Here is a 21,958-nt window from a genome sequence, read left to right as displayed (position 1 = left end):
TTGGAAACTGTCATTGTAAACTGTATAATGATACTAAAATAAAGTTATCAAGATACCAATAAGTGAGAAAAAGAGAATAGGAGATATTCCTTTAATCCTAATAATTTATATAAAATAAAATGGGTTAAAATTATATAGACCTGAACACATTATATACAATATATATTAAACACTGAACTAAACACTGACTTAAGAAAGTGACATGAAGATGTCTTTATAACGTATATAATTAAAGCAGATGTGCAAATACAACTTATTTACAATGATTGAAAAATAATGCTTTTTTCTATTATGGACTTATTAAATATACATTTCTTGTAAACAGAAACATATCTTAAAATTATTTTTTTTGGCAAATTTATTTAGCAATACTTGTAAAGCCTTCACTTACAGTACCGACAGATAACTAAGAAGTAAGAGATACAGGGGAAAACATACGTTACAATAGAAACCCCAATCACATATGAATCATTAGTGAAAAAGTCTATTACACAACGGCGCAAAAATTAGTATATTCTTAACTGTATGTTTGTCCAACAATTTAATTAAAATATTTACATTACCCAACACAGGAATGGATTTCAAAAAGATTCAAAAGCAAAAAAAATACATGTTCGATAAAGCCATACAATAGGTTTCAAGAACAAAAGATTTCACTTTATATAAAAATTCAAGCAAACATGAAAATTATTCATTGGCAAATTTATAATATGAATATCCTTATATGTAAGATGATGCAGTAAAAATTTCCTAACAAATTATTGACAGTAACAAGAGCGAGGTGTTACTTTCAATATATCTGTACTTCAAATATCATGTTAAGGAAACTGACACATTAGATGACCCACATTTATCATCGTGTTTTCCGACTACAATGACTAATATGTTGGCTTACATTAGTCCCGACCTGAGTTATCTGTTTCAGTGTCATAACCATGGACTGGACAACACTAAGCTTGTTCTACATTGTTCTCTTGACTACCTCAACATTACCTGGATTGTGTGGTATGTGCTTTTTTTTTTATCTTATTTGATAGATATTTTAGATCGTGCTCTTGTAATCTCTTTGTTGATTGTGATAAAATGAATATATTTATTAGTCAACGAATGAGCTTCCTGGCACTTCCCGAAGTTAGTTATCCTTTAGTTATGATCATTATGAATTATGTTAACATATTAAGCCACTTTTTACTTTGTTAACAGAGATTTTAACATACTGAGATTAAGTTCATTTCCAAATATTCTGCGTTCACTGATTGAATCTTAAGATGTTGAGTGCATGTGTATTGTTCCTGTCACAAAATTTAAACAATTAACCTACCTGAAAATCAGCCATTGATGAAGAAGCTGCATTACAATTTTACCTTTGAGCCAAATATTAAGAAGAAAGAAAAAACATTTTAGTCTTAGAATTTTCTCTTATATCTGATACTACATATTCGGGGTTACATTTCATTGTATCACATTGCAATAAATAACTCGGGTCATAATGGTTAACTTAGTACATTGAAATCCAGCTAGATTATTTGTTTGGGTCCTCGCGATATTTGAGGGATATGGAGAGGAGGAGGGGGTTCAATATTTTTAAGATAGCATGAATTTCGAAATGGAAAGAAAGGTCAGCATTCTTTGACATTAACATATCTGTATCCTTATCTACGAACGATACTACATTACCCCTATAAAAAAATAAGTAGGTTTGCTTGATAATGAATGGAACCCCACCAATACATTACGCAATGTTTCCAAACAAAATCATGTTTCAGACTTCAGCATTGGTATAATATGTGAAATTTAAAAGAATTTTGGACCAATCTTCAATACTCTTTTCTAGCCGTCGTTCTCTTGTTCTGAGAGCTTTCTTTTTCAAGGTAAACGGCATACAAATATATGGTTGTTAACTATACTAAAGCGTATTTCCAGAAAGATAGTCCAAATCAATGACGAAATATACGGAGGACGCGGTGGTAAGATCTTCCAACTGACTATTGGTATACCTATGGGAACTAACTAACCCTCTGTTGGCTGTCTTGATTTGATTTTCATACGAGGCTGAATTAATCAGCTTATGAAAACAGGTCACAAAGGGCTTGCAAAGTCGTTTAATGTCACTTTCAGATATATTGATGACGTCTTGTCTTTATAAAACAAAGAAATTTATTGACCAACGACATCAACACGGAAAGCTTTCCACCAATCTGTATGATAAGCATGGTGATTTAAATGTCACAGGCTGTTGGGAATTTGGAGGAAGTTTTGCGGTCGTCATAGTGATGTCATTGTATATTTTTTTTTGTAATTTCTTTGTGAAAAGCTCGACGTGGTTGATTTTCCTAATTTGACTGTTGCTTCCGTTTCTGTATATCTTTCTCTCATTATAGCATGTTACATTACTTACTTAGATTGACCAAGATTTACATGGCGGTGGTCGTCGATGAAGCAGAAGACGCGTACTCTTCAGGAACACATAATTCTATTCTACTTATACGTTTGCAGGGATCTCCGTGTAAATCTTTCTTTCGTTCATATTTTGCCCTAGTATAATTGAATATGAGTTTGGATTAAGCATATGTTGACATGTCGGTATTTTCTTCTTGTTTTTATTTAACACCATCATGACACCGTATTTTTATATCGATACGCAGAACAATGCCCGGACAATTGCATGGAGTGTGGTAAAGGAAATAAATGCAATGTGTGCAAATGGCTTTACGGAGGGGATCGCTGTGAGAAAAGTAAGTAAACAAATAAAGAAATTAACTCTATGATAACTATGCTTTTCTTGTAGCTCGCTTAGGTAAAGACACCGTTAACTTAAGTTAAAAACAAACCGTAAATCTAATTAAATATCCTTAAAAGGAATATAACATGAACATAAGAATCATTTACAATGATACCATGGGAGAAGTTTTTTGGGATCAATGCTGTTTGTGCCGAAAAGAAAAGCTTCGATCCTAAAATGACATTTTAAAATTTACATATAGTTGCAGGATTGTCCTGAAAGTACGTGTGATGAACTCTTTCCACTATTAATTTGGATTTAGAATTAAAATTTGTATATTTCATAATTTTCAATTATAGATTATTTAAAAAGTTAGTTTTGCACATATGCATATTATTATCCCCGCCCAACGAAGATGGCGGGGGTATTCAAATGGCTTTCATCCGTCCGTCCTTCCGTCAGGATGCTGCTTTCCTCATTATATCTTTTGAAGGACTGGTTTGATGAAACTTGGTTGGTACACTTGTTACCTAAATCCCTTGCTCAAGTTCGATTAACGGAAAATTCAGGGCATATTTAATGAGGTTGCTGTGACCTGATTGGCTGATTTCTGTAATCACTCTCCGATGCGGCTTTCCGCATATCTTTTGAATGACTGGTAAGATTTTGATGAAAATTTGTTGATACACTTGTTACCGTAAATCTTGGCGAAGTTTAGTTCAATTAACACCAAATTACGCACATATTTAATGAAGCTGCTGTGACCCGATTTGCTGATTTCTGAAACCACTCTCGGATGCTGCATTCCGCATTATATTATTTGAAAGACTAGTAGGGTTTTGATGAAACTTGCTTGGTACACTTGTGACATTAATCCCCTGGCCAAGTTCGATTAACAGCGAATTCCGCGCATATTTAATGAGAGCTGTGACCTAAATGACTGATTTCTTTAATCACTCTATGCGAAATCTTTCTGCACAATATGGTAAGATTTTTAAGAAATTTGTTTTGTAGACTTGTAAACTGTAGACTGAATTCCTTGTTTAGTTTCTATTATCAGCTAATTCGGCTAAATATTTTATGTTCCTTACGAAACTCTAACTGAGTGCTATCCGCACGTTATTCTTTGAAGGAACAAATGAATAATGATGAGACTTGCTTGGTAGACATGTTACCTTAACCCCTTGTTCAAGATTGATTATTGGCAAACTTTGTGCATATTCAATGAGACTGCTGTGACCTAATTGGCTGAAATGTTTTGCAGTTTTCCATGTTGCTCACTTTAAATGTATATATTTTACAATTAATCAAGGGCGGAGGATCTTGATAACTATGTCCCTTTCATATGTAAGAAAAGGAGCAAGTTCAGCATTACCACCACACAGGCAACATACCCGTTCACAATTAATCACTATTTATAAAAAAACAACCTACGCCAGGCTTAAATATCGATAGTACAACAAAGTTAACATACAGTACTCACCATCAATTTACGCAGTTGAAGTTGATGTCTACATACACTATGACATCCAGAAACCTCATTTCCAGAATGACGTTGACGTATTTAGAATAAAAAAGAACCCCGCAACTATCATTTCATTAACATGAAGAGTAACACAAAAATTTGAGAGAGAGAGAGAGAGAGAGAGAGAGAGAGAGAGAGAGAGAGAGAGAGAGAGAGAGAGAGAGAGAGAGAGAGATTATAATTTATAATATCTGTATGTAATATGTATGATTACTTTTTTTGATAGAATGCATAGTGGGCTTTTATTCATTGGACAGCTGTGATAAACCATGTTATTGCAATGGCGTCAATTTTGAAGAAGGATGTGATATAGAAAGCGGAACGTGTCGATGCAAGCAAGGCTGGTCAACCACAACATGCAATGAACGTAGGTAGAATGGCATTACGTTATAAAATACAAACTGGTTTTACACATCAACCGGTATGACTGACAGGACAACCGGTAAGTACAGCTAGACAACACAATCTGGAAGCACCATATTGACAGGACAACTAATTAGTACAAACTAGTAAACAGAACTTTGGTACGAAAAGGCAAACGGGGCAATTGGAAAGATAGAACAACTATTAAACACAAACTGAAAGACAGGACACCGGTAAGTAGAAGCTGACGAATAGGACGCTGGTAAGTACAAGCTGACAGACAGGACACTGGTAAGTACAAACCTCAGATAGGATACCTGGTAAGTACAAACCTCAGATAGGACACATGTGAAGTACAAAGTGGATAGGACAAATGTAGGTAAAGACCTGCTGATAAAACAACCAATACGTACATAGCTGACATGAAAAGTCGTTAGTACAAACACGCTAACAGGACATGAACAAAATTGGTATGGAAATTACAATGTCAAAACACTTACAAAGGATATGACTGGTAACCATTGACGTATATACAGTATTAGGGGGAAATGTGATATTATGGTGAATGGTGTGTCTAACCCTTATCTTTGTTATATGTCCTAACCATTTACCTGATAAAATCAAGTTTTCTATTCTTTTAATTAGTTGTTTTCATACACATTACCTAATTGACACAACGTCAATGAAGCTCACAATAACGAAGAAAAATATGCATTCAGTTACAATGGCGAAGGAAACATCATACCTTTTATTCAATGTCTGTGAAATGAACAAGGACCTTATTGACTCATTTACACTTCTCGTATTACTTTCATGTGTCATTTTAACTAAAACATACTATTATCTTTTTTTCTTTCAAGGAGACACTAGTTTCTTAAATACAACTGGTAAGTATATTATGCTTTATATAACAACAGATGGTCCTGCTATTCTTTTCTTTGATCTTCTGATGCCTTGTCCGAGAGATATGTAACGTTACACGTAATGCTTTAGCAATATCATATCCAAATTTGTTATCAACTGGTTATACCAGTTACTGTGGTTTCCAGTTACGTTTAACCATAAAATCTCATATTTATTTAAAGTTACCCTATTCGACAATTAAAAAAAAATCTTTTTCGTAGATCCCGTCATTGACCAATATAACTTGAGATCTGAATTACTTTATGAAAATATTAAAGCATGCTTAACACTTTGCGATAATACTGATGCCTTTTTTTTTATCAACATTTAAGCCCACTAATGGCAAAAGCATTCGCTAAATACGATAAAAGCATAGCCAATATTATCACAATAATAGCATTGTTCAGTAGAAATGTATATTATTAGTGAAATTATGTCATTCTAATTTGTTTTACTTGTGTCTTACATATTCTGTTTTCAGTGGGAGAAACCAGCACGTTAGGAATGATAAGTAAGTAGTAAGCCCATCCCGCTAGAATTTTTGTGATTATTATTTTTTTTGCTCCTTTTATTTCTGATTACTAGGTTTGATTATAGCCACTCCCCTGTTCCAATGGTTTATATCACTTTTTATGTGAACGTTTTCTATATTTGACCTTTTCCATGCATTGATCAATAATCTTTTATCACCAATTATTTAAATGATCTTTTAGAGACCCAATTCTTGAAATGTTTAATTTCCACATGTGGAAGATAATCAAACTGGAGAACGGCGAATTAAAAATCCTTTAGGTTGAAACAACGAAATTTTATGACAGACACCATGGTAACACTGGAAATTATATGCTACTTCACAAATTTGTCGTGAGAACGTTACGTGTTTAAAGCTGAGGTAATCTGAGGGCTATAGTTACCATTTTTTGTATGATATCAAGCGTTCTGATTAAGTTATTTACAAAAATATTATTCGTACTGTTTAGAGCTGGATTAGTTAACTATAAAACACAATCATTGTTTAATTAATTGAAGTTAAAAACTAGTTAGAACTGCTTGTTTTATTCCTGAAATATATTGCGTTTTAACATTTTCAACGTATCATTGAGCACTTCTTAGGTTCACGTACTACAACAATAAAATATCCAGATAAGCATCATCTATATGGACACATAGTATTTCCAATTTTATTGAAGTAGCAAACAACGATGAAAATATAGCTGTTTTATATTTATTCATTTTTTTAATTCTAATTTCCCTGATGAAGAAAAACTTTCGGTGTTATCACAATTCACATGTTTAAATCAACGTTTACGGCCATGCAGAGTCGTTAATTAGATATACAATCCTTTAATTGACAATAAATTTGGTTATATTAGTTACTTTGTTATCTCTGCTTGTTTTAACTGTTTCCATGTACCTTAATGCAGATATGCAATTTTAATAAGATTTTTTTTTCTTTTTTATTCTTTTAATAATATCTTCTTTAAATCCTCAATAAAGCACGTGTCATTGTCTCATGAGAAAATAATAGCTTTAAGACATATTGGCTTCAATCAGTATCATTTATTACTTGTTGCAGACATAACAAGGGACCCTATTGTTAACACCACAATGATCAGCCGAGATAGACCTGTACCGTTATTTGTTGTCGTGGCCTCGGTTATAGGTGTGACTGTCTTCATAGCTACGTTCTCCGTCTGCATTGTGTGTTTAATCAAGAAGGCACATAGGAAAATAAGGTATTTCCTTGATACGAAAATTAATGTGCACGATAAATTAAAAGTTGTGTTTTTTTATTTTGTATATATAATTTTTATATATATTATATTTTTTTGTACATATATTTTTATATTATATTTTTGTATATATATTTTTATATATATTATTTTCATGTTATATTTTTGTATATATATTTTTATATATATTATATTTTTGTATATATATGTATGAATATGGTAAATTTTAGAATGATATTTCGCCAGTTTTCTGTTTTGTGGATATACTAGTGAGATAATTAACGTGGTCGCAGTAGGACAGAGTGGCTTGTATGTGGTCCGAAATAGCTGTTGTAGGAGATTCTGAAAAAATCAGAGGCCGTAAAGTTTAATGTTGATCAATTAAAATACAAGGTTTTAAAATTTTAACCAACTACAGGTGGTGGTTCGTTTTTATATTCATACAGTGGTATTTTGGTCAAGTTTTTATCAATATCTTTGATATTCTAAGGCCTGTTCCTAATATAATGATTCCCATAAAAGGTTTATACAGCTGATGGAGAAACTTGCAACACATGATTTTGTGAAGGTTAATGAAATCTAATGGGATTTGTTTTAAACGGTAGCCACCATGGTAGCATCGGGAAATATCCATTTTTGTGCGGTATAAAGTTAGATGTGCTCATATAACCTATTTGAATTAACCAATACTTGCTTTGCCATTGTTGTCGATGAAGCAAGAGACACTCTTACAGTTACCTGGTCTTATTATTTTTCAACGTTTTCACTGCTCTCCTTCACCCTCGTTCCAAAGAATTTTACGATTTTGGTCACTTTTCAGTCGAGCAGATAGTCTTCTCGCTGTGAAATAACTTAATGCCAGTTTGTCGATGATTCGACATTTGGTATGATGTTTGATTCAAAATTAATAAAAACTTTTAACACAAATTTGGAATGAAATACGAAGATACCAAATAATGGAGTAACCGCATCATAATAGCTGTTTCAGCCTTCTATCACTCGTAAGTGATTCTACGTGTAATTCTAGCTTTACAAAACCTAGTATACTTAAAGTGATGTATCTAAATTTACTATAATCATAATATCTTAACTACTATTTTATCAATGTCTCAGATCGATCGTGTGTTCATCTTTATTTCATAAAACAACCATTTTTATTTCAGTACTTTCGGGAATGGAACAGAAAGTCAAAACGGTAGATATTTATTATTTTACATTTTTATGGATGACATTACTAATTTTAGAAATTGTCTTAATTAATTGGAAAATTGAAAAAGAAACATATTTCGTGCACAACACCCCACTGTTTACACAAGTCAACAACTTAAAAATATTTTAATCAAATACGTATCACAAATTTTGTCATGTGCACTGTTTCACTACCCCTCTATAGTTTAAATCAAGTTCAGGTCATAACATCACATCGTTAAACTCTACAACTCATCATTTATTGGTTGTCATCGGCCAAGTTGGAAAATGACATAGAGTGGTGGGTATATCTTTGAAAGCAAATATTCGCTTTGTTTTTATTCTTCCTTATATCTAACTTTTTTTACCAGATATTATAACATCAAAAACAGACCGATCAGAGTACAGCTATGTAGATGTTCCTGACAACTTCAACACCAGTTCTCATACCCCAGACAAGACAGAGTCGAATAATCAGCAGGAAGGGACGAAAGCTCGGCGCAACCGTTCAGTGCCAGGAGGAACATTTGTTTACGACACTGTAACAGATGAGTTGATACTAATAGATAAATCAAGGAAAAATCGTAAAAAGAATCATTCAAGAAAACGTGCTGATGGACAAAAACAAATTAATCTGAAAAATAATAACCTTCATGTCCACATAAATAATCGAAGTAGAAAAAGGAAAAGTTCCGGAGAAGATAATAGTCGCTTTGAATCGCATCAAGGCGATCCTTACGGATATAACAGTTTTAGTGAGTTAGCGAAGAAGCAGAAACCTGGCATAGGCGATGATTCGAACTATAGCCATCTAGAGACAGCAAGGGGAAATAATGGTGATTTATATAACACATTCAGTGATTTAGCAGAAGAAAGGGCAGACGAAAGAGTTAGCCCTGTTTTTGAATACGCACATCTTAGTTCGGTTTTTGAAGGAAAACCAGGGTCATATTCCTATGTAGGTGTTAAGCCTATATGGACGGCTCAGCAGGAAGATGTTGACGGAAATTACCATCACATGGCAAATAATATATAACCTACATAAATTCATAAAATATTCACCATACCAGATTTTTTATAGAACAAGTAAGGATTTTCACAATTTGAACACAATAAACCCTTTATAAAATTGTTTGCTGTTTGTGATGCTTGTGTCGCTGGATTGAAATTCACATTATCGCAATGCTATCTGAACGAACATATCTTTTCGATGCATGAATACATATACAATTCCAGGTACTTAATTGGAATGTTAGATTCATTGTATTGTAGTAAACAGTTTAATTGCTTTTTTAAAAGTATAAGCTCGATTGAATCATTACTTTGTTATATACAAAATGCAGTTAAATGCTTATTATTTGTAATGAAGACCAACAACGGTCGTTTTTATAGATTTACAGGTGTTGTAGACCCTTTGTCCTCGTAGTATGATTTACATTGATATGTCCCAAGAAGATATTCACTTCTGGAACATATTTCCTTGTAGTGGAGAAATCAGCACGCAGGTGTAAATGTGTGTTTTGAGCCTTGAATAGATTAGAGGATGTGAAATAAATGAAATGTTTTTCTATTTGTTTGTTTGGAGACACCTTCTCCGTTCGTGTGTTTAGATACATTTCTCTGCAGTTATAAATTATGTGCATCGAACTTTACGTATAGAGATACGTCTTCATAAGTACCATGTGAACACGTGATACGTAGGTCATTGTGACCTATAATCTTGTTTTTTTTATACAGTTTGAATTTATCTGCCTTTATTGGTTGAAGAACTTTCTTCCATTGTAGTCAAACCATTTATTTTTATGATGGCACAAGTTTACGGCATCAAGGATGATGTGATCCATTTTTCTGTCTTAAGAAACCTTTTTCTGTTTTGAATTTATTTGAGTTTTTAGTAAAGATGGACTTAAAAAACATACTGACATGTCAACAGAATCTTTACTCAAATTCAAAGTCAATGAAACCAGGGTGAAATATGAACAAAAGAAAAAAATTACATGGCGGTTAATAAATAGTAAGACCATGGCCCGTATTTATGAACCCATTCTCATGCTCAAGCATAGATTTTGTGCTCAAGCAAACGTTTTTGTAATTCATCTAAATCATATCAAATAATACAAATGTCAAATTTAAACCTTGAATATAGCTTTGACTTGAAGTCCTTTCAAAATTGTTTTTAAATCTTCGGCAAAATCGGCCTTATTTATTATTTTTTAACTTAAACAAGACACAAGGCTTGAGCACAAAATTCATGCTTGAGCATGAGAACGGTTTCATGAATACGGGCCCAGGTCTTTCGAATGTGTAAACGTTTTCTGCTTCATCGACAAGACGTCATTTAAACCTTGGTCAATATTGTCGTGTTATCAAATGTCAGCAACAACAGAACCATCATTCATACTAACAAGCATCAAAGACGTCCAACTTCATATCGAGTGAGGAAATCAAATATTACAAAATGAGATCATTACGATGAAGATAGCCGACTTCTTGTAATCTTGCACGAAAATCGTGGTTTTGGTAACAACGCCTTGAAGTTAATTTCTTCGGTGACATGTTTTTATACTTTTGAGGTACTTTAATAATATTTAGGATTTACATAGTTTTGCCAAGACTCGACCTAAAAACTCCTCTTTAAACACTCAAACTGCTAGGGTACAGGTGGTCCTGTTTATTTGCAAGGCTTGTCGTCCTGTGAAAGGGCCGCCCGTCACACACCATTCAGAGCAATTTGATTAAATTGTCATTCTAAAGGGCACCACCACGAAAACATAGACAAAACCGTTTTACGGCTTATGGAGAAAAACAAATCGTCAACGGAAGTGAGATAAAATCCACACATCTTTACTGTTCACAAGTGGTTACCTAGGCCAGCGCTTTACCGATATCATCGTCGACAAATAGAGACAATGATGAAACAACAGTGTGAAGGTAGCTCAATGATTGAATGTGTGTACTGGTAATGAATACCGGAATATTGTCGCCCAAGGTTATTTTCACCCGTGTACCATTATAAACGAATTCATGTTCATTTCGACCACTAAGTGTAAGAAATTTTCGACCCATATCAAATTCGTCTTCTCACTCCATGGACATAAATTTTCCCGGAGTGCAATAACTCGGCTTGATAAATTGTTACAATGGCAAGGAATAATTTCAATGGTGAAAATTATTTCACTGTATGTTTTATATGTTTTCTACGCTGTTGTATTATCACAGATATGATTTTTTTGTATGAGAATATATGTCTTTCATTTACTATGATGTTAGGAACAAATATGAATTTGTGTTTATCACTAGTTAAAAAAAAATGAAAAATCCCGAAACAGAAAATATAGTTTTTATTGATTAATCACTTTATTATAACAATTAATGTTTTTTAACATATTGAGTAACGGTTATGTAAATATCGCGATAATAATAATATGTTAAATGTAATAAGCACACAATATTTGTATAAAGTAACAACAGAACCAACATAAGAAACAAATATCAATGCAAATTTATATATGCCACAATACAGTGTTCTAACGGATAGTCGAGATGTAAGTATATAAAGTATAATTTGGAATGACATAAGTCTTGTAACCGACAAAAAAGGCCTGTTTTCAGTAACCCAATGAACTGTTGGCCGGTTACTTTTCAGAGGTAACATCAAACGGTATTTGCTTGCAGGCACGCACGCCTTAACACAAACGTCTTGTATATACCAATCAACCGAACGAGAAGGAATCTTTTCTCGTATAATATCTGACTGTTCTTTTTAAATCGAAATAATTGTTATGCGGGTCTTCAAAACGATAGGATCTGGGAAAAGGCACAAGAAATGTCATTATCCATTGTGTATTTAGGATCAAAGCGACATTTCCTTTACACCAAAACCAGGGCAGGTGTAATAAAAGAAGGAAACTCAAGTCGTACAAATTGTAATCCGGATAAGTGAAAGGCTAATTAGGCATGATATTCCGGATAGGTTAGTACCAACGAAATCATCACGCATCCCTACTACATCGAATAAATAACTTGAAGTTCTGTTCCTTAATTGGTTGTAAGATATGTTTGAACTTGTATTGAATGGTACTATTATGTGTCTTTTGTAAAGCCTTCATATTGCACATTGAACTAAGATATAATCATGATGTCTACTATTCAATTTATCAATCAGCTTTTAATCAAAACCTTGTTTTCCCCCTTATGGCAATCATGATATTTAAGCATTTACTAAAACATCGAATCGTTTACGACATGTAATATGGTATTATCTAGAAGTGTAAAACGTCACAGAAAAATTGATGTCGTGACGCCTGTTATACGGTATATTCGCATTTATTATCAAATTTGTATTGAAATGTTCTCAAAATTTAGTCTTTGTAGTTTGCAGGATATCCGCATGCCACGTTTTAATTCACATGGATTGTAACAGTGCTCAGAATATTCACATGTATTTGGCTCTACTCATTCAATATCACAAGCGTGAAATTTATTGGAGTTTGTGGTAAGTACATCTTACAATATGTGTCATTCTTGTTTAACAATTTTGTTTTGTTTTTCTCATCTTCTAGGTTTCAACACCTTGGGTCCTGGGCAGTTCTATGTATTGAATTGGTATTCAGTTGTGGTCTGTCGTACAATTCTTTGAATGATGGCATGGTTCACACGTAATTGACCTAAAACTACAATAAATCGGAAAATTAAATTTCACTTGAAAAATGACACGGTTCCAAGCATACACATGAACTAGACTTTTCATAAGTTGTAAGATTACTGTTTCTTTCCATCTATATGCATTTTTAACAAATAACCTAGATCACTAATATACGAAACAGCTAATGTAGAATACAATTTTTTATTTCACATTACAATATTTAATGTTTTTTTTTAATACAAAGTAATCATAAAAATCATGTAAAACAGAAATAGGTGACTTAGTGCTGCAGTATGTTGAAATAACACAAAATATGTCGATAATTTCTATAACGCTTCCTTCAAAATTACATGAAGTTATAGTTCTAACGTGAAAACAAGATGTTTACACTTTCATCTCCGAATAAGATACCAAAGTATTCCCTAAATAGTAGTACGTGATTATCGACTAAACAAGGTGGGTCCTTTGTGTAAATATATCCGTACAGTGGACAATGACACTTTTGATGAGTCATTGTACCGCCACCATCATCATACATCCGAGATTCATACCATACACATGACACGAGAACTAAGGGCCGGATACTGTATATTTTACACACATTCTTCCAATCACGGTTTATACAGTGTATTACACTACTGGACAGAAGGCATGAAGGTCATTCAAAGTAAGTTGTTCCTCTGTCTTTATTAGAAAAGTAATATTATAATGATTTTTTCATATTAGTGTTTTATGTTGATGACCTTAACTGCATCAACAAATCTTCAATATAATTTTAATATTGTAATTATACATGTTTGCTTCATCAATAAATTGTAAACAAACAAAAATATACATTATATTACTAATTTGTTTTCTATATTAATTTCTTTCTAATTTTGTACTGGTTAACGTTTTTCAGTTACTTTAGTCTTGTGTCTAATCTCTGTAAAATGTTGTTGCTATCATATAACTAATTCACATGAATTTGATCATAAATCATCTTCTTTCCTTTGATTTACTAGATTTACAGCATTTACCTTGTTGTTCTATTGCATTTTCGAATTATCACTACTGTTTCCTTCATTGAATTGAATCCCTTCCAAATGTATTTTAGTTTCTGAGAATCTCCGTTAATTCATTACAGTGATGTTTTTATTGGTTTTGCTATTTCTGACGTCTGCCGCTGAAACTGAATTGCATGGAGATAATGTGTGTACATTCAATAATGGGTAAGGAAATACAAATAATGCGATATTACATCTCCAGACAATTACATCTTTTTAGACAAACTTCTTCCTAAAAAAGCTTTTAAAACATAAGTTTTCCAAGTTTCAAAGGGAACTACTTATTAAAGCGTCGCTATAAACCATTCGGATATTTGTTTAATATTTCATGTTAAAGACACGCCTTCTCGGCTCCAAGGAAACAATGTTTATTGCTTTTTGGACCGAGATGTATTGACTACCGCCTTATGATTGCTTTTTGTATATCTATTATACTTAAAAGTATAATGTCCCCTTTCTTATATGAGAGATATTTTGAGCGCAAACAAACGTTAACTTGTTTGTTCTATTTCGTTAGCATAGTTGCTTTGTTCATGTTCATAACAACGGGTACAATTTCATTTCAACATATCATCGGTACCACCTTTTCCCAAATTGTTCGTTAATGAAAACATGAAACGTTCAGTCATTAGACAAAATTAACGCTGTTTTATAAATTTAAAAGCGAATTCTGTTTAAAAATTCGCGATATTAAGTGTTTATTTTGTTTCAGGACACTGCGTTATAGAACCATATATAAAACGGTCAAAGTTGAAACTAAAGAACCACATTGCCATGCAGTTGCAACTTATGGCTGCGCTAGATGGGAATATTAGTAAGTACTACTCTGCAGTCTTCAACCTTGTTTCTATTGAACACAATCTTTGTGTGCTAATTCTCATGAGATAAAGACATCACAGGCTAAATATTGATATACAATTATTCTGCATGCTGATACAACAAAACGCCGATAGACTGTTCACAATCCATCGGCGTAAACCATAGATGTCAGTTATTCATTCAACAATTCATAACAACTAGAGCGCTAGAAAAGTTTGCCTTGATTTGTTCATGTCAACATAATTGTAATAAATTATCTACTTTGTACATCTTTCATTGTACCTTCTAGTTAGTCATTTGTAATGACATTATACGACGTTCGTTACATAAGGTTTTTTTTTAAAAAAACTGTTTTTGAAACGAAATATTAATGATATTATGATGGTCGTCACTCTATGGCCCCAGAATATAAAGGAGCAACTGCGCCGTCAAAACAAAATCAATTAAGATATGTCACATTAAGGAGTAACTTTCAGTTGATAATTGATTGATATAAATGTGGACAAAGTGTCTAGCAATTACTTCTAAAGCCCGCATTATACATCGAAAAACATTTAATACAATTTTGTTTATAACTGTCAAAATTAGCCGTCACAGAAAGGCTTTTCATTTTCTAAATACAAATAGAGCTTCAAACATCTATTTTATTGTCGAAAGAACAACGTCACATTCACTTGATAAATGATCCTCTAAACCTTTAAATGGTGGCAGTTATTACGTTTACGGCTTCATAACTATACCCCAGTTCTTAACTTGTTCAAATAACCTTGAACTATTCGAAATCCTTACAGCATATCTTTTCGATTTTTTCTTCTTCTTTGCTTTTGCATACACAGGTTTTCTGCTATCATTCTGTTAGTACTATTTAAATGATATATGGTGGTCAGGCGTCGACTGACGGACATTTCGTAAAACATAGTTTTATTGAATTTAAGTTTGGATTATGATTATGTTGACATGTTGGTATTTTCTTGGTGTTCCTTGATATTATTCAGCTTTTTATTACTTGATGAAGACAATCGATAAATGTTTAGTGAAACATGTGTTATTTCACGTTTGCCGTCGTGAATGAAATATAGCGTGATGGAAAATTTTCGGCGAAAGAAACCTTAACGATCACTAGGGGGTATTATTTTAGTTTTCACTATCGAATATCACTTACGATAAAAATATGCACGTGAAATTAGTCAATTCGTCAAAATGTCAAACTTGACTGTTAAGTTGTCTAATTCATCGCCATTCTGGGAAGATCTCTAAGTTTTATAGAGCTAGTGTTGGAGACATAAACCAAATAAATTGCAAAGTAAAAAGTATAAATTATAAACTACTATTTAACAGCCAGAACATTGCAAACTGAATATTTGATTGGATAAACTATGATTTACGTAGGAATTGCTTACAAAAGAACAATTATTTTCGCTGCATAGTAACAGCTTTCAGAAAATAACCCCCCATGTTTTAATTGCAGTAAAAATGTTTCAATTCCCGTTAATGAAACTTACATGGAGAGCCATCTTGTTCAGGCTTGCTGTCTGGGTTTCCAGCCGATCAATGGAATTTGTGAAGGTATGTATACTTGCCTGGATATGTAAAGGAATGGCTCTGTATAAACGCAACATAGATACGTTAATAGGAAATCAAATGTTATCTTAAAGTATTGATTTGTCAATCATAAGGACCAGGAAAATCAGTATACATAAGATTTTTCTGTACATTTGTGTATCTCTTATAAAGGGTACTAATAAGTTTTCTTTTTTCTTTTTTTTTTAGAAAAACAAAGCATTGGTTTAACACAAATAATAGAGGAACTCATATCTATCAATAATATATATAATTGACATTGGCGCCGTGCACATATCGAATATCCTTATTTATCAAACAAATTTCCCATGTCTTTTTTAAATCATTTTTATTGAAAAGATAAGTCATTAAACTTGCTCTTTCTCTGGACATCATTTATTATTGACTTTGATATAAAAATTAGAATCGTGTTGTTTTGACTTTTTTTTTTCAAATTGTGCATTTTCAGTGTGTAAACATGGCACCTTCGGCTGGTTGTGTGAACGCAAGTGTAATTGTCCTTCGAATTCAACGTGCTATCCAAAAGACGGCCAATGTTCCTGTTTACCGGGGTTAACTGGCAAAAACTGTGACGAAGGTAACAAAACACTATATTTAACGAAAACGCAAAAGATTTTCCTGTTAACTTCATTCAGAACCCGAGTATGTACTATGATTAATAATGATAAAAGGTACTCAAATGTGAAAATTACTTGTCAGTCGCAAAATGACTATTTAGCTGATACGAAAACAGATCAGATAAAGGTTTTTGTAGTATAGTAAACATTTTCGGAGTTTTAACAAAAGCTTAAATAAAAATAGACACATTTTTACGCAAAGGGTCTCGTAGTTCTATTTTCACGGTATCTACTCTTTGTAATTTAATTATACCCTCCGGAAAAATGAAAGGTATAACATCGATGAAGCAGAAGACGCTTACCCTTTCAGAACATCTGGTCTTATTCTACTGGTGGTTTTTCAGGAGCCTCCGTTTAAATTATTCTTTTGTTGATATTTTGTTCTAGTTTGATTGATTAATTTGAGTTTGAATTAAAATTATGTTGACATCGCATTTTCTTGTTGTATTAAAAAAAAAACAATAACCACAAGTAAAAGGTTTTAAGGTATTTGGTGAAATAATTTACAATTATGTATCTTTTTTGATAAATGGTGTTATTATATGTACATCGTAAAATATTACAGACTGAATAAAAAGAGGAAGTACGCCTTTTCGACGTTAACAAAATGTAAAGAATATAATCTTTGTCGCAATTTCATTGCACTTTGTATGTTTAGAAACAAATCCTATAAGGAAATGATATTATTAGCAATACTCTCGTGGCTTTGTGGTAGAAGTACAATATTGATTTCATTATCACTAATAAGATATAGTATATCAAACAGTGCATCCTTAACGAAAAAAAAATTTTTTAGTCGTGTAGCTTGATATTTTCAATGCATCCTCGTGTAAAATCCAAAGAATCCCAGACACATTTCAATATTTTATTGCTGGATATATTTGTTAAAAATCTTTAAGTCCTTGAAGATACTAATTCTAATGGGATTTCTAAAGATTCAATCTCCTTGCACAAGCCATCGGCATGAAACATGTGTTCTTTTATATACATCTTATAGATTGACTGCTTAAGCTGTGTGCAATGGGCTTTTTAAATCTGTAGCTTTCGAGAATATACCTATTTACCGCCTTTTAATGTCAAATCATTACTTCAAGGCAAATGTATACTATACACACAAGGGCAATTTATTATTAAAAATATACGCACAAATTTCATTGATCCCTTGTGTATCTGTATTAAACTGTTCTCGTGTTGGTATGTGACATTGTATAATCCGTTATGTGCATTGGCTTCGCTGTAGCTTTTTTTTTTTTTTTTATTTATTTTGACGACGTATCGTTATATGACACACCTATGTTAAGTTTACATATTATTCAGCGATGTTACACAGTGAAAGTTAACTTCCATAGAACGAAACGTGTCTTAAATGAATTAACAGATATTCTTCAATATAGAATTTGCAATTCATACAACAAATGGTGTGTTGATTTTCTAAGAAGATAGAAAGAACCTTCTTTTTGCGGGTATCATCACATCTTGTAAACGTAAACTGTCTAAAATGCTCTTTCATTAATTTAGTTAAAAAAAGACGTAAGTTGGCAAACATTCATTAATTACTTGTATTTAACTGGAACTGAGATTTATTTCAACAAAGGCGTGATTTCATGTAAATCATGCATAAATCACAAATGAATTGTTTTTTTGTGACTTCGGTCAATTGATGTTAGAGCGACCTGAATTTTTCAGAGTGTCCCATGGGACTTTACGGCTCTAACTGTTCGTTCTCCTGCGATTGTCTATATAGTGGGGATTGCCATAAAGACACGGGCAAGTGCTTTCCTGGACCGAACCAGGTCAACGAGCACTCACAAGGCGAGTATATGTTCCAACTGATATTTCTTGTTTTTCTTTCGTTTAACAATTTTGTGTTTACCAGACTTCAACTTCAATTCTTTCTCGTTGTGACTTTTTGTTTTGTGCTTCCATAGTTCAAATTGTCGTATCATGTCACTTTGGTTTTAGTGTATACTTTTACGTAAACTATCAATGAGGATTTAGTCATTGAAGTGTTTCTCAAACATGTTTGTTGTTTAAATGTATTTAGTCTTGGTAAGCTTCTAAACGTATACAAAACTGCTTTCGTATTGATAGCTTTGATATTTTTTTGTCATATTCTTTCTTAGTTTGTATCATTTTTGTTCGCATCGATTAAGCTACCGTCTCTGATTTGCTGACAAAATACTTTTCTGTTACAGACACTTCGTCTCCGAGAAGAGCTTCTTCTATCATATATTACATCGTAATTGCTGTACCAGCTGGTTTTGGACTCATCATCATTATTCTAAACATAGTTCTAGTCTACCGGTGCAGGTATTAAAAAAGAAATAATGACAAACAGAATATCAAATCTTTATTCCAGTGTTTCTTTTTCTTAATATGACCTTATTAATGACCAGGTGTATACATATATTTTCCAGCCAATGTTTTTAGGAGAGAGGGGAAGCCGGGCGGGAGCTGTTGAAGGGCTAATTAATGTTATTAAATTAATCTCAATTTAGAATAAGCGTGTTCCCATCAAAGGTACTGAAAACTCCAAAGTCATACCATGGTCACGATTATATAAATGATTAAAGTAACATTTCCTTACTAAACAGACAATGGAGCCTGCAGATTCTTTAAAAGGGGTCTAATGACACTTGTCAGTGATTTGGAAACACAATAATCCATAGCTTAATAAACATTTTAAGACATATTATCATTTCAATGGCCTTGAGCATTGTTACATTAAACGTTTTGTATCTACTCAAATAGTGTGTTTCCTAGAGGCTTTTAATGCTTGATGTCTTTTTTGTTTGTTTATGAATCAGATTAAGAAAGCAGGTAGCTGAACGGGATTGCTCACAAAGAGGTAAATATCTGTAAAAATATTTAAAGGTGCTGTTAATGTGTCGTATGTGTCGTTACATCCATTGATTTATGTTTTTAGGAGATAGCAACTGCGACATGTGGGACTCGTGTCTCCAGTCTAGGTCTTTCTTATATTTCTATTGATCATAAAATGCCATTAATATATTTCGAGAATACAAGCGCCAGAGAACTAGCTGTCACATAACATATAGTTGCAATGCTATGAAGACACGCTTTCTTGTAAATACAAACGTTAACATGGTGCTATGTTTTCTTTTATCATGAAATATGATTGTTCCTGGAACAAGTTTCTTCCGTGATGTTTGTTTTTAATTTCAATTCGGTAACTACACTTTCGTGTGTATTGAAAGGCCCGCTTTTCATTAATGAGTTATGTGATATATTTCTCTATCACGTCCCTGGTTTCTTAATTTTATTAATTTTCCCTACCTATCCGGTTTCAGGAACCAGAGAGGACTACGAAACTATTGACGACCATTTCCTTTCTAACGATTATGTGGACATGCCGCACACAGGTGATACTCCAGAGTTTAAGGTGGTCGATTTCAGGTTTCCAGACGAAACTTACAACGAAATTCATCCAGAAATACATCATGTTCCCCAAAATGGAGATCAATACACGGAAGTGACGTGCATTATAGAGAATAGGAAAGAACGAGAGTATTTGATTAGTCCTCAAGGAGATAGAAGTGTCCCAAACAACTACGATACAATGTCCCGTTCATGGGAGAGAAAAACTTCTGATTCTGATGATGTTGACAAAGAAAACGATTATAATCGGCTTGAGAAAGATTTAAAGTCATATGATACGTTTCAGAGTGTGAAAGAGGCGTCATCCATGACGTCACTTCCAGCGTTTTTGGATGACAATTATAGTAATGTTAACATTTCAGAGAAAGGTGAAAATTTGTTAAGTCTAAAGGAAGAATCTCCTCCATCATAAGACGCTGTGGCTATTCGTCATGGAAGCTTCTAAATTTATATCAGTAAAATCGCGATATCATATTTGTGACTTGTGATAATTTTAATAATGCTTTTAAGCTTAACTTAGACTGTATTTTAAAATTCACCCGATCAAATTCTAGTTAAAAGAAGTTGTTGCTGGAATGTGGGATGATAGGAGACATTGTCGTTTCGCTTGTTGAGATACACATGCTTCTGTTATAACACGTCACGTCACGACAGGAAGGAATGTGGTCAGAGAGCTGATCCCGCGTGTTGCCTGTTAAGAATTTCCCACAGCGTATACAATGTGACGATCAAATCATGACAGAAATGTCTGTATAGAAGTTTGCTTCTAAACAGACATTTCTGCCAATATTGGATCCTCACATTTCATGTCCCTCCTGTTAAGAATAAAATCTTTTAATGTACGTGTGGCAAAAATCAAGCTCAAACGGCATCGGAGGTATAATAGAATTGAAACGTTTTAAGATTATAATAACAGCTAATCATCAGTACTGACATTTATCGCGTATCGTGAACAGTCCGATGGGTGTTGATGTAATCCTTCACTAAAATATTCCGACTAAATCGGAAATGTTTATGACTAAACAGGCTTCTTAAGGAGATAATTTATATTCAGCGTTCGAGAGGTACTACATGTTATACGATAGAGCTTATAGTTATAGCGGAGATAACTACAGGGACTTCATGACTACAATTACGAGACTACTTCAATGTCAGTATTGTCACTTAGTAGATCATACAAGTTTTTTGGAACAGCTTATCTATCACACAACACATTTAACAGTTTACATAATATAGAACAGTAACATAAGGCTTTAATATGAGACCATTCTTATATGTATTGCCCATTTTCTACAATTTATTGCTAAAATTTTATTCTTTTATTTCAAAATCTTTAATTTTTTCATCAGCAATAATTTAACATGCATGTTAAACGAAAACTACGAAAACAGACACGCGAAGAAGCCGGTTATTTTTG

General features: G+C 33.0%; 2 protein-coding genes across 2 annotated transcripts; both read left to right on the top strand.

Annotated features, from left to right (window-relative positions):
- Positions 1-935: 935 nt before the first annotated feature.
- LOC132553796 (uncharacterized) lies at positions 936-9,566 on the top strand. The gene is made up of 8 exons (XM_060218073.1): positions 936-1,005; positions 2,646-2,735; positions 4,474-4,614; positions 5,471-5,497; positions 5,995-6,024; positions 7,090-7,249; positions 8,410-8,441; positions 8,806-9,566. Exons 1-8 carry the CDS (start codon positions 936-938, stop codon positions 9,468-9,470), a joined length of 1,215 nt encoding a protein of 404 aa, XP_060074056.1. The 3' UTR covers positions 9,471-9,566.
- A 4,170-nt stretch (positions 9,567-13,736) lies between these two features.
- Positions 13,737-21,015, top strand: LOC132553798 (protein draper-like). Its single transcript, XM_060218074.1, has 9 exons — positions 13,737-13,746; positions 14,206-14,290; positions 14,838-14,939; positions 16,413-16,510; positions 16,974-17,102; positions 18,829-18,954; positions 19,338-19,452; positions 19,950-19,990; positions 20,454-21,015. Coding segments are annotated over exons 1-9 (1,197 nt in total). The 5' UTR covers positions 13,737-13,745; the 3' UTR covers positions 20,954-21,015.
- Positions 21,016-21,958: the final 943 nt, after the last annotated feature.

The sequence above is a fragment of the Ylistrum balloti genome, unplaced genomic scaffold (assembly GCF_031769215.1).
Source record: "Ylistrum balloti isolate Yb309-2 unplaced genomic scaffold, AGI_CSIRO_Ybal_v1 Utg370354, whole genome shotgun sequence".
In the NCBI taxonomy this organism is placed as follows: Eukaryota; Metazoa; Mollusca; class Bivalvia; order Pectinida; family Pectinidae; genus Ylistrum; species Ylistrum balloti.
The sequence above is the reverse complement of the archived record's forward strand: the minus strand, read 5'-3'. Positions and strand labels throughout refer to the sequence as shown.